The sequence below is a fragment of the Hemiscyllium ocellatum genome, chromosome 10 (genome assembly GCF_020745735.1).
Source record: "Hemiscyllium ocellatum isolate sHemOce1 chromosome 10, sHemOce1.pat.X.cur, whole genome shotgun sequence".
Lineage (NCBI taxonomy): Eukaryota > Metazoa > Chordata > Chondrichthyes > Orectolobiformes > Hemiscylliidae > Hemiscyllium > Hemiscyllium ocellatum.
The window spans coordinates 94,612,915-94,628,177 of record NC_083410.1 but is presented as its reverse complement, the minus strand read 5'-3'; the positions used below and the strand labels follow the sequence as shown (position 1 = coordinate 94,628,177).

The window sequence follows — 15,263 nt, the reverse complement described above, 5'->3', positions numbered from 1 at the left end:
ACTGCAGATTAGAACTGCTGAGGGAGACAGTGAATGGGTGACCAAAAGGCAGAGAAAGAGTAGGATGGCAGTGCAGGTGTCCCCTGTGGTCATCTCCCTCCAAAACAGGTACACCATTTTGGATACTGTTGGGGGAGATGGCTCACCAGTGGAGGACAGCAGTTGCCAGGATCATGGCACCATGGCGATCTTTGCTGTTGAGAAGAGCAGGAAAAAGACTCATAGGGCCATAGTCATAGGGGATTCTATTATAAGGGGAGTAGGTAATCGAGTTCTGTGGCCGAAAACAAGACTCCAGGATGGTATGTTGCCTCCCAGGTGCTCGGGTCAGGGATGCCACCGAACGGCTGCAGAACGTTCTAACTGCGGCCGAACCAAAGTCTTGTACAATTTTAACATGACCTGCCAGCTTTTATACTCAATACCCAATCCAATGAAGGCAAGCATACCACATGCCTTCTTGACCACTCTATCCACCTGTGCAGTCACCTTCAGGGTACAATGGATCTGAACTCCCAGATCTCTCTGTTCATCAACTCTGCTCATCAACTTTTCCCAAGACTCTTCATTTACAGTATAGTTCGCTCTAGGCTTGGAGGACCGAAGGGCCTGTTCCTGGGCTGTAAATGTTATTTGTTCTTTATTTGAGGCAAATAGAAATGATCAATAATTGAAATGTTTAAGATCTTCACAAGCTCAGGAAATAGGTAAAGAAACAAAACTATATTTAAAAGACAGAGAAGGACCATTGAGGATATCCAACGTCACGCTGAAACAATGAAATATGACTCCCCATAAAGCACCACTCTGTCAGCAGTCAAGTAATGTCATGAGGAAGGGAAAAGAAAAAGGCTAATTCAATGAGGACAAATAATTAAAAGACTCAGCATTTTGAACAATGATGATTATTGAAAAGGAGTCTCAAGAAATGCAAAATAACTGCAAATTGTATCACCAACAGGAGTTATACCTGCCCAATTACATTAATGTACAAGATTCCATGGCACTACCAAAGCAGAGGAGCAATCCTGACATCTTAGACCATATTTAGCCCTCAAAACAGCATGATTATAACAGATTATCTGGTGAGTAAATTGTTCTTTTTGAAATCTGGCTGTACAGGGTTGGCTGCCTTATTTTCTATATTATAAAAGTGACTGCACTTGATTGTTTTGGAAGTATCCAAAGATTTTAAAATGTGTTCTTTAAATTCAAATTATATTCCTTTTTCCACTGCTACCATCTTTGGGCTTTCTTTATCTGAACATCCGGATCTAGAAATCCCTTCACCTTTCACCATCCTTCTGTCCCAAACACCTCAAGCTCTTAAACTCTGACTTTCGTCATATCTATGTTGTGACCATTCTCACATGGTCGAATAACCACCTCCCAGTGCCCTAATACATGACATCCAGAGCACACCTATTACTCTCTTATCCTTATAGGAGCAAATTATTGCAGATGATGGTATCTGTAATGAAAACAATGCTATCTGACCTGCTGTGATCTCCAGCATTTGTTGTTTTCAGTACTCTCTTGTCCTTCTTAACCCTATCACCATCCCAACAATGCTGAGACAATACCCCTGGCTCCAATATGTCAGTTCACCTGCAACCAGAAGCATTTTTTTAAAAAGGTGTGACGAAAATAACAGCATAGTTAAATAAAGTAGCAATGCCACTGAAAATGCACTCAGAATCTTGTAATAATATAAAACAAAGAAGTACAGATGCTGGAGAATTTCTGGTGCAACTCAGAAGATCTGACAGCATCTGTGGGGAGAGAGCAGAGTTTTGAATCAGGTGACTATTAACCAGAATTCTTGTGAAGAAAAGTCATGGACCAGAAACATTAACTCTGCTTTTGCCCCATAGATGCTGCCAGACATGCTGAGTTTTGCCAGCAATTGCTGTTTGAGAATCTTACAAGATGGCTCCCAGAAGTCATTTGGCTGCTTCTGTTGATTCACAATTGCCAAAAGCAGACAGACTGATATGTAATCTCCATATCAACTGTCTAGGAGACATTGAGAACTGGATCAACACTTGGACAATACAATGAGTTCTTCTAAAGGAATAAGAATTCAAAGTTTCTGGAAGAACACAAGATTGGAAGAGCACTCCAGGACATCCCAGAGTAACTACCCTTTTTGTACCTGGTGAAAAAATGAGACTCAATATTAACGTGGCAGCCATTTTTGCTCTGATGTGATGAGAGAGACTGAAAGCTACCAGTGTGGACAGAATTCCAAGATGAATTTGCAGTGACACCACTGAAGAGAAGTGTTCTCAAAAGAAGATAGAGGAAAGTAAACCAGTGAAAGGACTGCAGTGCTTAACAGGCTACCAAGGGCCATAATCTGCAGTGACACAAAAGTAAAATAGAGAAGCCTTTACTCCTTCCAGAACCTGTCCTACTCAGTGCACCCTTACAAGGATCACCAACTATTCAACCACAGAAGCCATTGCAGCTGCTGATTTCTGACTTCAAATTTTTAAACCCTTCATCTTTGGACAAAAAAAAACTTTCAAGCAATCGAAGCCTGCAACAATAACAAAGATTGATCCTAATTTCATCTTTATAAACTGTTTTTTGTTCCTATCAAATTTTAATCTTTTTATCTTTATTTTTAACAAATAACAGTATTTTTTTTAAACTAGTGACTTTCAGCAACAGTCGCATAACTAATTTATGCTGTGTTTAAAGCATAATGCTATGCAGCTGGAGACACTCTTGATGTGCATTGATTGTTCCCTTAATCTTGAGCCACGATGCCCAGGTTCAAGCCCTATCTGTTCCATAGTTGTGTAATAGCATCTCTGAACAGGTTGATTAGAAAATAGATTAAACAATACAAAAAAGAGTAAAAGGGGATTAAATGAGCTATATTAATTTACTGTTCATGAGCCACTGTGAAGATAACCGTACTGAATTATTTGAAGAATGAACAAAATAGGCATTTTAGGGCAATGTAGTAAGCATAATATATTGAATTTGTAAAAGACCTTTGCTAAGGTACCTTGGGTAAGGCAAGACTGAGTTGAATCAGGCAACCAAATAGAAGGATAGCAAACTGGGTACAAAAAACAAACAGTACTGTTTAATGATATTTACTCATACTGATAAGATTGGAAATCCTGTTTCCCAAGCATCAATGCCAAGAGAATTGCTGTTTCCTATTTACATTAAGAGACATACACACTTATGTGGACAGTGTAAGATGGTCATTCAATGGGAAATTCACAAAAACTTTCTTTGCACAAAGACTGATTAAAGTTATAAAGAGGCAGGGTGACTATCATTTAAGGGATGCCAGATAAACACACAAGACAGAAATAAAGGATATTCGATGGGAATGAGATGGGCGACCTTATAAAAACTAAAAGAACTGCAGATGCTGGAAACCAGAAACAAAAAATAGAAATTGTTGGAAAAGCTCAGCAGGTTTGGCAGCACCTGTGCAGAGAAAGCAGAGTTAATGCCTCAGTGACCCTTCCTCAGAAGAATAAACCTGTGCTGAGCACCACTGGGCAAACTGATCTGATCTTTGTTCTATAAATACTAATATACAGTATGATACTGCCCTACCAAAAGAATTGTTGAGCTGTGCAAGGGGGTCACGATGCTATTCAGAGTTGAAATGTCATGATATTTATTAAGACTCTCTGAGCTAGCACTACAATGCCAGCTGTAGATCAATTGGTACAACTCTCAGTCACAAAGTTGAGGGTTTGTGTGCCTCAACAAGATGTGAGCGCATAAACCTAGGATTACAGTTTCTAGATTTAGGAAAGGTTGTAGCAGACTGGAAACTAACAAATATAACACCTCCATTCAAGGATGGGAGGTCAAACACAGGAAACTATTAATTTATCTAAACATCTGCTGGGGTGTGTTAGAATCAATCATTAAAGAGATTAAAGAGAAATGAGTGATTGGGAAAAACCCAAGGTAATCAAAGTGTCTGTGGTTCTTTGCTGAAATTATTGGAGTTCTTTGCTACGGATGGTTTCTAGAAGACATTTGATAAGGTGCATGTCAAAGGCTATTGTGGAAAATAAAAGGTCAAGGTGTAAGGGATAACATGAGGATGGTCAGAAGATTGATTAGCTGGCAGAAAGCAGACGGTATGCACAAAATAGATCATTACTGGATGGGTAGGATGTGGCAAGCAGAGTCCTGTAGGGGTCTCAACTTTTTACAAGTTAAATAAATAAACTAAATCAGGGAAGCAAAGTCACAATTGTTAAATTCGCGGATGATACCACTGGAGTTTAGAAGAATTATGGGCGATTTGAGTTACGTGAATCAGATCCTGAATGGTCTTCACAGGAGGACATAGAAATTATGTTTCCACTTGTAGGTCTATCCAGAACTAAGTGGCTCAGTTTTAAAAGTGGGGTAATCTTTCAGGACAGAACTGAGATTTGTTTGCTCTGAGGATTGAGAGACTTTGTAACTGTGTCAGAAGGCGATGGACTCTTCAGTGATCAAATCCCCAGGCTTTCGTGAGAACATCTTTTTATTTATTGAGTAAAATTAGAAAGAGCTGTTTTAAAACCGGAGCTTATAAGGACAGCTTACATTTGAAAGCAAGTAATTTGGCATGTACACTAGGCACTGTGTAAAAAATAAAAAGTAAAACTGCGTGACCAAGCAGTAATTGAAGTTTGAGTTGCAGGAGGGGAGGGGAGAGGGAGGGAGAGAGGGGATGGGAGTGACAGAGAGAAAGGGAGGTTTGGGAGGGATAGAGAAAGAGAGGGATGGGAGAGAGGGAGAGAGAGAGAGACTTGTGATAGTCATTCTTGTTCAGTACGGAAACTTGGTCCGTGCCTTCTATCAAAATAGGTCTGAAAGTCATGTAACCACAGGAACATTGCATACTTTATAAAGCTTCAACTTTTGTGACAAATCTGGAAATACTGAGACTCGAATTCTGGCACACTACCTCTGTAAATAATAACAACTAGGAATCCTTGCCCCAAGCCTCTGCCTCTCTGTTCCTTTGAAACATCCTCATACCTAACGATTTCCCTGTCTTATGTTGCTTGATTGATAATTTGACAATTTTGTGATAACTCTTCTGTGAAGGTGCCTTGAGAAATTTTTACCATGTTAAAGGTTGTTATACAAAAGAAATGTATAATGTTGGTTGCATTAATGGGAATTTAGTGTCACAGATTAGAAGTCAGCTGAAGAACTGAAGCAGAGAAATGTAGCTATAACCAGAGAAGGGTGCTTATAAACAGTGGCGTCACTTTTGGGATCATGGCACTTCCCTCTCTATGTTTCAAGCTCTATTACTTCCAATGTACACGTTTAAAACAGACAGTTGTGTATCTTAATTAAAAAACAAATCAGCAATTAAATTGGCATTCGTGCAAATCGTTAAAGTTTCTAAGTTGCCTGTTATGTCTTAGTTTCTGTTTATATTCGGAGTGAAAACAACTGTTTGAGATATTGAATACATGAATTATACATTGAAATGTCATTTTTTTTCCAATTTTAAAATGCATTTATCTATAAAACAGAGGCAAGCATTTCAGACTTGAGGTATCTTAGAAATTGAATTAGCCCACAAAAACCGTAAGAAACCTCCACTGATGCTGCAATTTCTAATCTGATGGTTGCTAATAATGTAATTTCGCTCCTCTGCCCCTGCCCTGCCGTGTGTGATTCAAATTATGAAGTATTACTTATTGAACAATGCTTCCCATGTGAGTCAACAAAGTGAGAAGGACTGAAAGTCAGTCAGACCTTGGTCAGGCATACAGTCTGTCAATTTAGAGATTAGTTCAGATTGTGGTTCAGGCAACTGTGCTTATCACTGCCAGTCTATGGTGATCAGCATGTAGAATGGTTAAATCCTGCTCATACCAATGTACCAACTGTAAGCGATAGGAAATGTAATGTAATGTCCTTTTAAATAAATGAACAAATGAGTATGGTGCAGGTGTGGGAAACGTAAAGTCAACAGGCAGATGAAACCAAAAACAGGCAGTGCAGTTAACTGTACAGATGATGGCTGGAGAAGAACAGAGTTAGGTATTATATGGAAAGTATTGCAGAGATTTGTGAACATATATATTTTTATTCTGCAAAGACAGTAGACACATACTAACTGTAAAACTTGAAAAGAACTTAAGATTCAGGGGTGCAAATGCAAAGAACTTAACAAGTAGGAGGGCCTATATTAAAATGTAGAAATTAAGGTAGAGAATACTAATGTAGAAGTTATATTAAATCTAGACAGAAATTGGATATCCAAATATTTTTGAGTCAATTTTGTGTTCTTCTTCCTGCCAATTGCCTCCAACACCTTTTGTACAGGTTCCTATTCAATTTCAGTCTGGTGTTTTTCTAAAGATTTGGAGGTTATTCAACTTACCAACTCGCTTGGAATATTTATATGCTTGCCCTTATTACAAGAAAACTTTTATAATTCAAGATTTTCTGTTTTACAAATTAAATACTGTAATTCATCACAATCCCTCACTATGTTGCTAAGGAATTCATCACAATCAATGTTTCCAATTCATCCATCTCTTACTTGGCAATTCTAAGCTTATGACTAAAACCTAGCCAGTTCCTGGGGGAAAAAGAAATCAGTAAGGGGTCATCACAGTATCCTGGAATGAAAAGTTCCAGAGTTCTGAATGTTCTTGATTCTTGGTATACGCATGCTCATGCTTCTAAAGGTTTCAAAATGCTCATGTAAATTGTATCTTCACTTTCAACCTTTCGCTTTTCCATTACCATCTTTCCTATTCTCTCTAGCTCATTTGTCATCTTGAGACCTTCCACCTTCAATACAATTCTGAAGGACTTCTGCAGCAAATAACTCACTTATGTCTGTCCCAAAGCCTGCCTGCCATCTCCAGGGCAGGCTTTGGGGAATGGAATACTTGTTATGGAATAGTCTCCACTTACCTAGATCTGTGCTGCTCCAATGCTCAAGAAGCTCAACACCATTAAGGGAAAAGCAGTCTACTGAGTGCATCCTTCCACCAGCAATGCAGTGGCAATAATGTGCACCACAAACTATTGTAGTTTGTCAAGCCTCTTTCAAATCCTGTGACTTACATTACCCAGGAGGACAAAGCAGATGCAATGGCAACACCACACAATCTGCATGTTCCCTTTCAAGTACTACACCATCCTGATTTCCAAGTGTATCATCATACCATCACCAATTTTGAGTAAAAAATCCTGGAACAATTGAAAATTGGCGTGGAGGCAGAGCTGAGGAATCAGACGTCATGCAGAGCCCTGGTAATAGGGGACTCCATAGTGAGAGGGACTGAAATGGGTTCCTGTGGCAGCAGGCAGGATTTGAGGATACTGTGTTTCCTTCCTAATGCTAGGGAATCCTCAAAGGTGAAGGTGAAGAGCCAGAGGTGGTGGTGCATGTCGGTACAAATAACGTTGGGAAAAGGAGGGGGGGCATTCTACAGCGGAACTTCAGAGAACTCAGAAGAAAGCTGAAAAGCAGGACTTCCAGGGTGGTTATCTCCAGTTTGCCTCCAGTTCCTCAGGCTGCAGAGGGCAGGAATAGGGAGATAATGGACTTGAATGCGTGGCTGCGGAAAGCAAGGATCTTAATTCTTAGATCACTGGGATATGTTTTGCGGTAAGATTAAATTATACAAGATGGCTGGGTTGCACCTTAATAGGTGGGGGAACCAGCATTCTGGCAGGCAGGCTTGCCACTGCAATACAGGTGTGTTTAAGCTAAGTAGTGGGGGCAGGGTGGGGGTGTGGAAGGAGGGGTCAAACTGGAAATTTAAGAAGGAAGTTAAAGGGAAAGTGAGAATAAGAGAAGTTAAGAAAGACAACAGAATCAACAGAGTAATAAACTCAAGAGGGGATCATACAGTACGTTCAAGTGAAATGGGGACTGATAGGAAGGGTGAGGGGAGTAACAAATTAAAAATATTATATATGAATGAACAAAGCATAAGAAATAAGGTGGATGAGCTTGAGGCTCAGTTGGAAATTGACAGGTATGATGTTGTGGGGCCAACTGAGACGTGGCTTCAAGTGGACAGGGCCTGGGAAATGAATATTCAAGGCAATACATGCCATTGAAAGGACAGACCGACAGGCAGAGGGGGTGGGGTGGCCCTGTTGGTGAGGAATGATATTCAGTCCTTTGTGAGGGGGAACATAGAATCAGGAGATGTAGAGTCAGTATGGATAGAGCTGAGAAATTCTAAGGGTAGAAAGACCCTAATGGGAGTTATCTAGGGGCTCCAAACAGCAGTCTTTATGTAGGGTGCAAGTTGAATCAGGAGTTGAAATTGGCCTGTCACAAAGGTATTACTACAGTTGTTATGGGGGATTTCAACCTGCAGGTAGACTGGGAGATGAATCCCAAGAAAGGGAGTTTGTGGAGTGTCTCCAAGATGGATTCTTAGAACAACTTGTGCTGGAGCCTACCAGGGGGAAGGCAATTCTGGATCTGGTGTTGTGCAACAAACCGGATTTGATCAGGGACCTCGAAGTAAAGGAGCCATTAGGAGGTAGTGACCATAATATGATAAGTTTTAATCTGCAATTTTAGAGGGAGAAGGGAAAATCAGAAGTGTCAGTATTGCAGTTGAACAAAGGGAACTATGGAGCTATGAGGGAGGAGCTGGCCAAAGTTCAATAGTTCAATACCCTAGCATGGATGACAGTGGAACAACAATGGCAGGTAGTTCTGGATATAATGCAGAAGGTGCAGGATCAGTTCATTCCAAAGAGCAAGAAAGATCCTAAGGGGAGGCAGGGGCAGTAGTTGCTAATGAGCAAAGTTCAGAACTGTATAAAAGATAAAAAGGACGTATAACATAGCAAAGATGAACGGGAAGCCAGAGTACTGGGAAACTTTTAAAGAGCAACAGAGGATAATTAAAAATGCAATATGCGGAAAGAAAAATGAGGTACGAAGGCAAACTGGCCAAAAATATAAAGGAGGATAGTAAAAGCTTTTTTAGGTATGTGAAAAGGAAAAAAAAATGGTTAAGACTAAAATTGGGCCCTTGAAGACAGAAACGGGTGAATTTATTATGGGGAAAAAGGAAATGGCAGGAGAGTTGAATAGGTACTTTGGATCTGTCTTCACTGGGGAACACACTAGCAATTTCCCAGATGTAATAGTGGCAGAGGGACTTAGGGTAATGGATGAACTGAAGGGAATTTATATTAGGCAGGAAATGGTGTTGAATAGACTTTCAGAACTAAAGGCTGATAAGTCCCTGGAACCTGATGGTCTGCATCCCAGGGTACTGAAGGAGGTGGCTCTAGAAATCGTGGACATATTGGTAATCATTTTCCAATGTTCTATCGATTCAGGATCAGTTCCTGTGGATTGGAGGGTGGCTAATGTTGTCCCATATTTCAAGAAAGAGGGGAAAGAGAAAACAGGGAATTATAGATCAGTTAGCCTGACGTCAGTGGTGGGAAAGATGCTGGAGTCAATTATAAAAGATGAAATGACGACTCATTTGGATAACAGTGACAGGATAGGTCAGAATCAGCATGGATTTACAAAGGGGAAATTGTGCTTGAATAATCTTCTGGAATTTTTTGAGAATGCAACTATGAAGATGGACAAGGGAGAGCCCATGGATGTAATGTACCTGGATTTTCAGAAAGCCTTTGATAAAGTCCCACCTAAGAGATTAGTGAGCAAAGTTAGGGCACATGGTATGGGGGGGCAAAATACTGACTTGGATTGAAAATTGGCAGGCTGACAGGAAGCAAAGAGTAGTGTTAAACGGGTCCCTTTTGAAACGGTGTACCACAAGGTTTGTTGCTGGGACTGCAGTTGTTTACAATAGACATTAATTATATGTATGAAGGTATTGAAAGCAATTTTGGCAAATTTGCTGATGACACAAAGCTGGATGACAGAGTGAAATGTGAGGAGGATGTTATGAGAATACAGGGTGACTTGGATAGGCTAGGTAAGTGGACAGATGCATGGCAGATGCAGTTTAATATGGAAAAATGTGCGGTTATCTACTTTGGTGACAAAAGCAGGAAGGCAGATTATTATCTAAATGGAGTCAAGTTAGGTAAAGGGGAAATACAACAAAATCTAGGTGTTCTTGTACATCAGTCAATGAAGGCAAGCTTGCAGGTACAGCAGGCAGTGAAGAAAGCATGCTGGCCTTCATAACAAGAGGAATTGGGTATAGGAGCAAAGTCGTCCTTCTGCAGCTGTACAGGGTCCAGGTGAGACTGCACCTAGAGTACTGTGTGCAGTTTTGGTCTCCAATTTTGAGGAAGGATATTCTGGCTATTAAGGGAGTGCAGCGTATGTTCACGAGGTCAATTCCCGGCATGGTAGGACTATCACAGAGAGTCATAGAGATGTACAGCTTTGAAATAGACCCTTCGGTCCAACCCGTTCATGCCGACCAGATATCCCAACCCAATCTAGTCCCACCTGCCAGCACCTGGTTCATATCCCTCCAAACCCTTCCTATTCATATACCCATCCAAATGCCTCTTAAATGTTGCAATTGTACCAGCCTCCACCACATCCTCTGGCAGCTCATTCCATACATGTACCATCCTCTGTGTGAAAACGTTGCCCTTAAGTCTCTTTTATATCTTTCCCCTCTCACCCTAAACCTATGCCGTCTAGTTCTGGAGTCCCCGATCCCAGGGAAAAGACTTTGTCTATTTATCCTATCCATGCACCTCATAATTTTGTAAACCTCTATAAAGTCACCCCTCACCCTCTGACGCTCCAGGGAAAACAGCCCCAGCCTTTTCAGCCTCTCCCTGTAGCTCAGATCCTCCAACCCTGGCAATATCCTTTAATCTTTTCTGAACCCTTTCAAGTTTCACAACATCTTTCCGATATGAAGGAGACCAGAAGTGCACGCAATATTCCAACAGTGGCCTAACCAATGTCCTGTACAGCCGCAACATGACTTCCCAACTCCTGTACTCAAGACTCTGACCAATAAAGGAAAGCATACCAAACGCCTTCTTCACTATCCTATCTACCTGCGACTCCAGTTTCAAGGAGCTATGAACCTGCTCTCCAAGGTCTCATTGTTAAGCAACACACCCAAGGACCTTACCATTAAGTGTATAAGTCCTGCTAAGATTTGCTTTCCCAAAATTCAGCACCTCGCATTTATCTGAATTAAACTCCATCTGCCATTTCTCAGCCCATTGGCCCATCTGGTCCAGATCCTGTTGTAATGGGAGGTAACCCTCTTCACTGTCCACTACACCTCCAATTTTGGAGTCATCTGCAAATTTTACTAACTGTACCTCTTATACTTGCATCCAAATCATTTATGTAAATGAAAAAAAATAGAAGGCCCAGCACCGATCCTTGTGGCACTCCACTGGTCACAGGCCTCCAGTCTAAAAACCAACCCTCCACCACCACCCTCTGTCTTCTACCTTTGAGCAGTTCTGTATCCAAATGGCTAGTTCTCCCTGCATTCCAATAGATCTAACCTTGCTAATCAGTCTCCCATGGGGAACCTTGTCGAACGCTTTACTGAAGTCTATATATATCACATCTACTGCTCTGCCCTCATCAATCTTCTTTGTTACTTCTTCAAAAAACTCAATGAAGTTTGTGAGACATGATTTCCCACCCACAAAGCCATATTGACTATCCCGAATCAGTCCTTGCTTTTCCAAATACATGTACATCCTGTCCCTCAGAATTCCCTCCAACAACTTGCTCACCACCGAGATCAGGCTCACCGGTCTATAGTTCCCTGGCTTGTCTTTATCGCACTTCTTAAACAGTGGCACCACATTTGCCAACCTCCAGTCTTCCGGCACCTCATCTGTGACTATTGATGATACAAATATCTCAACAAGAGGCCCAGCAATCACTTCTTGAGCTTCCCACAGAGTTCTCGGGTACACCTGACCAAGTCCTGGGGATTTATCCACCTTTAACCATTTTAAGGCATCCAGCACTTACTCCTCTGTAATCTGGACAGTTTGCAAGATGTCACCATCTATTTTCCTACAGTCTATATCTTCCATATCCTTTTCCACAGTAAATACTAAATGAATATTTTGCATCAGTATCTCCCCCATTTTCTGTGGCTCCACACAAAAGCCGCCTTGCTGCTCTTTGAGGGGCCCTATTCTCTCCCTAGTTACCCTTTTGTCCTTAATATATTTGTCAAAACCCTTTGGATTCTCCTTAATTGTATTTGCCAAAGCTATCTCATGTCCCCGTTTTGCCCTCCTGATTTCCCTCTTAAGTATACTCCAACTTTCTTTATACTCTTCTAAGGATTCACTCGATCTATCCTCTCTATACCTGACATATGCTTCCTTCTTTTTCTTAACCAAACCCTCAATTTCTTTAGTCATCCGGCATTCCCTATACCTCCCAGCCTTGCCTTTCACCCAGACAGGAATATACTTTCTCTGGATTCTTGTTATCTCATTTCTGAAGGCTTCCTATTTTCCAGCCGTCCCTTTACCTGCGAACATCTGCCTCCAATCAGATTTCCAATGTTCTTGCCTAATCCTGTCAAAATTGGCCTTTCTCCAATTTAGAACTTCAACTTTTGGATCTGGTCTATCCTTTTCCATCACTATTTTAAAACGAATAGAATTATGGTTGCTGGCAGCCCCAAAGTGCTCCCCCACTGACACCTCAGTCACCTGCCCTGCCTTATTTCTCAAGAGTAGGTCAAGTTTTGCACCTTCTCTGGTAGGTCCATCCACATACTGAATCAGAAAATTGTCTTGTACACACTTAAGAAATTCCTCTCCATCTCAACCTTTAACACAATGGCAGTCCCAGACGATGTTTGGAAAATTAAAATCCCCTACCATAAGTATCCTACTTTTCTTGCAGATAGCTGACATCTCCTTACAAGTTTGTTTCTCAATTTCCCTCTGACTATTAGGGGGTCTATAATAGAATCCCAATAAGGTGATCATCCCTTTCTTATTTCTCAGTTCCACCCAAATAACTTCCCTGGATGTATTTCCAGGAATATCCTCCCTCAGCACAGCTGTAATGCTATCCCTTTTCAAAAATGCCACTCCCCTTCCTCTCTTGCCTCCGTTTCTATCCTTCCTGTAGCACTTGTATCCTGGAACATTAAGCTGCCAGTCCTGCCCATCTCTGAGCCATGTTTCTGTAATTGCTATGATAGCCCAGTCCCATGTTCCTAACCATGCCCTGAGTTCATCTGCCTTCCCTGTTAGGCCCCTTGCATTGAAATAAATGCAATTTAATTTATTAGTCCTACCTCGTCCCTGCCTGCCCTGACTGTTTGACTCACTTCTGTTCTCAACTGTACCCGTCTCAGATTGATCCCTTTCCTCACTATCTCCCTGGGTTTAAATCCTTCCAAGCAGTTCTCGCAAATTTCCCTGCAGTATATTAATCCCCTTCCAATTTAGGTGCAACCCGTCCTTTTTGTACAGGTCACTTCTACCCCAAATGAGATTCCAATGATCCAAAAATGTGAATCCTTCCCCCATACACCAGCTCCTCAGCCATGCATTCATCTGCTCTATCCTCCTATTCCTGCCCTCACTAGCTCACAGCACTGGGAGTAATCCAGATATTACTACCCTTGAGGACCTCCTTTTTAAATTTCTGCCTAACAGAGAGATTCTGTAATCTCTCTTCAGAGTCTCAACCTTTTCTCTTCCAATGTCGTTGGTTCCAATGTGGACAATGAACACCTGCTGGCCCCTCTCCACCATGAGAACATTCTGCACCCTCTCTGAGACATCCTTGATCCTAGCACCAGAGAAACAACACACCGTTCTGCTTTTTCACTGCTGGCCACAGAAGAAATGTTTGTCTGTACCTCTGACTACAGAATTCCCTAACAGAATTGATCTCGTGGAAGCCGACGTACCCCTCATTGCATTATAACAAGTCTCAACACCAGAAACTTGGCTGTTCGTGCTATGTTCCCCTGAAACTCCATCACCCCCTACATTTTCCAAAACAGCATACCTGTTTGAAATGCGTACATCCACAACAGATTCCTGCACTAGCTGCTTACCTCTCTTACCCTTCCTGGAGTTAACCCATCTATGTGACTGTGTCTGAGACTTTCCCCCCTTCCTACATCTGCCATTCATCACATACTGTTGCTGTTGCAAATTCCTCATCGCCTCTATCTGTCTCTCCAACTGATCCACTCGATCTGATAAGATTTGCATCCAACAGCATTTATGGCAGATATAATCCGCAGTAACCCTTAAACTCTCTTTAAACTCCCACATTTGACAAGAAGTACATATCACTGCAAAGGCCAATTTTGCTCCTTCACAATCTACAGACCTAGAAAAAAACACCGTCTTATTCCTCTACAAAAACACTGACCCTGGTTAAATTAATAGCTATGGCTTATATTTTAAGTTTAATCAAGAGACTTATCTCCAAAACACATAATCAAGAAAGAATCCACTATACTCACTACTGCAGCCCTTCTCTTGGACAGACTTAAAACTACAATTAACTTATCTGATTTATGTTGAAAGATTGGAGTGGCTGGGCTTGTATCCATTTGAGTTTAGGAGGATGAGAGGGGATCTGATTGAGATGTATAAGATTATTAAAGGATTGGACATTCTGGAAGTATTCTGGTTTCCGCTAATAGTTGAGTCCAGAACCAGAGGACACAGTTTAAAAGTAAGGGGTAGGCCATTTAGAACAGAGGAGAAACTTCTTCACCCATAGAGTGGTGGATATATGGAATGCTCTGCCCCAGAAGGCAATGGAGGCCAAGTCTCTGGATACTTTCAAGAAAGAGATGGATAGAGCTCTTAAAGATAGTGGAATCAAGGGCAGGATAAGGCAGGAAAAGGATACTGATGGTAGATGATCCGCCATGATCATAATGAATGGTGGTGCTGGCTCGAAGGGCTGAATGCCTACTCCTGCACCTATTGTCTATCAGTGCCGTGGGTATGCCTACACTACATGATATGCAGCAGTACAAAAAGGAACTCACTACCACCTTCTCAAAAGTGAACAGAATTGGGCAACAAGTGCAAGAAATGCCCACCTTCACCAGCATTTGAACTGAAGGGAGAGAGGCCCCATGTTTTTTTTTTAATTTGCACAAATCAAACTTACAAGGTAGCGCTCCTCATCTTTCATCCCTGGTGTTCGGATTTGATGATTCTGTTCAGACCGCCAGTCCCCAAAACGTCGGAAAAAGTAGTTTGATACAAATCGATTAATTGGATCCCTGATTATATTGATGTAAACTGGCTGCTCCAATCCAAACCTAAGTGGAGAAATA

General features: G+C 41.4%; 1 protein-coding gene across 1 annotated transcript in view; it reads right to left on the bottom strand.

Moving 5' to 3' along the window:
• Positions 1–15,263, bottom strand: part of usta (uronyl 2-sulfotransferase a) — a 93,750-nt gene that overhangs the window by 34,446 nt on the left and 44,041 nt on the right. Inside the window, exon 5 of the mRNA XM_060831050.1 lies at positions 15,095–15,248. Within this exon, the coding sequence (XP_060687033.1) occupies positions 15,095–15,248 (154 nt within the window). The remainder of the gene's footprint in view (positions 1–15,094; positions 15,249–15,263) is intronic.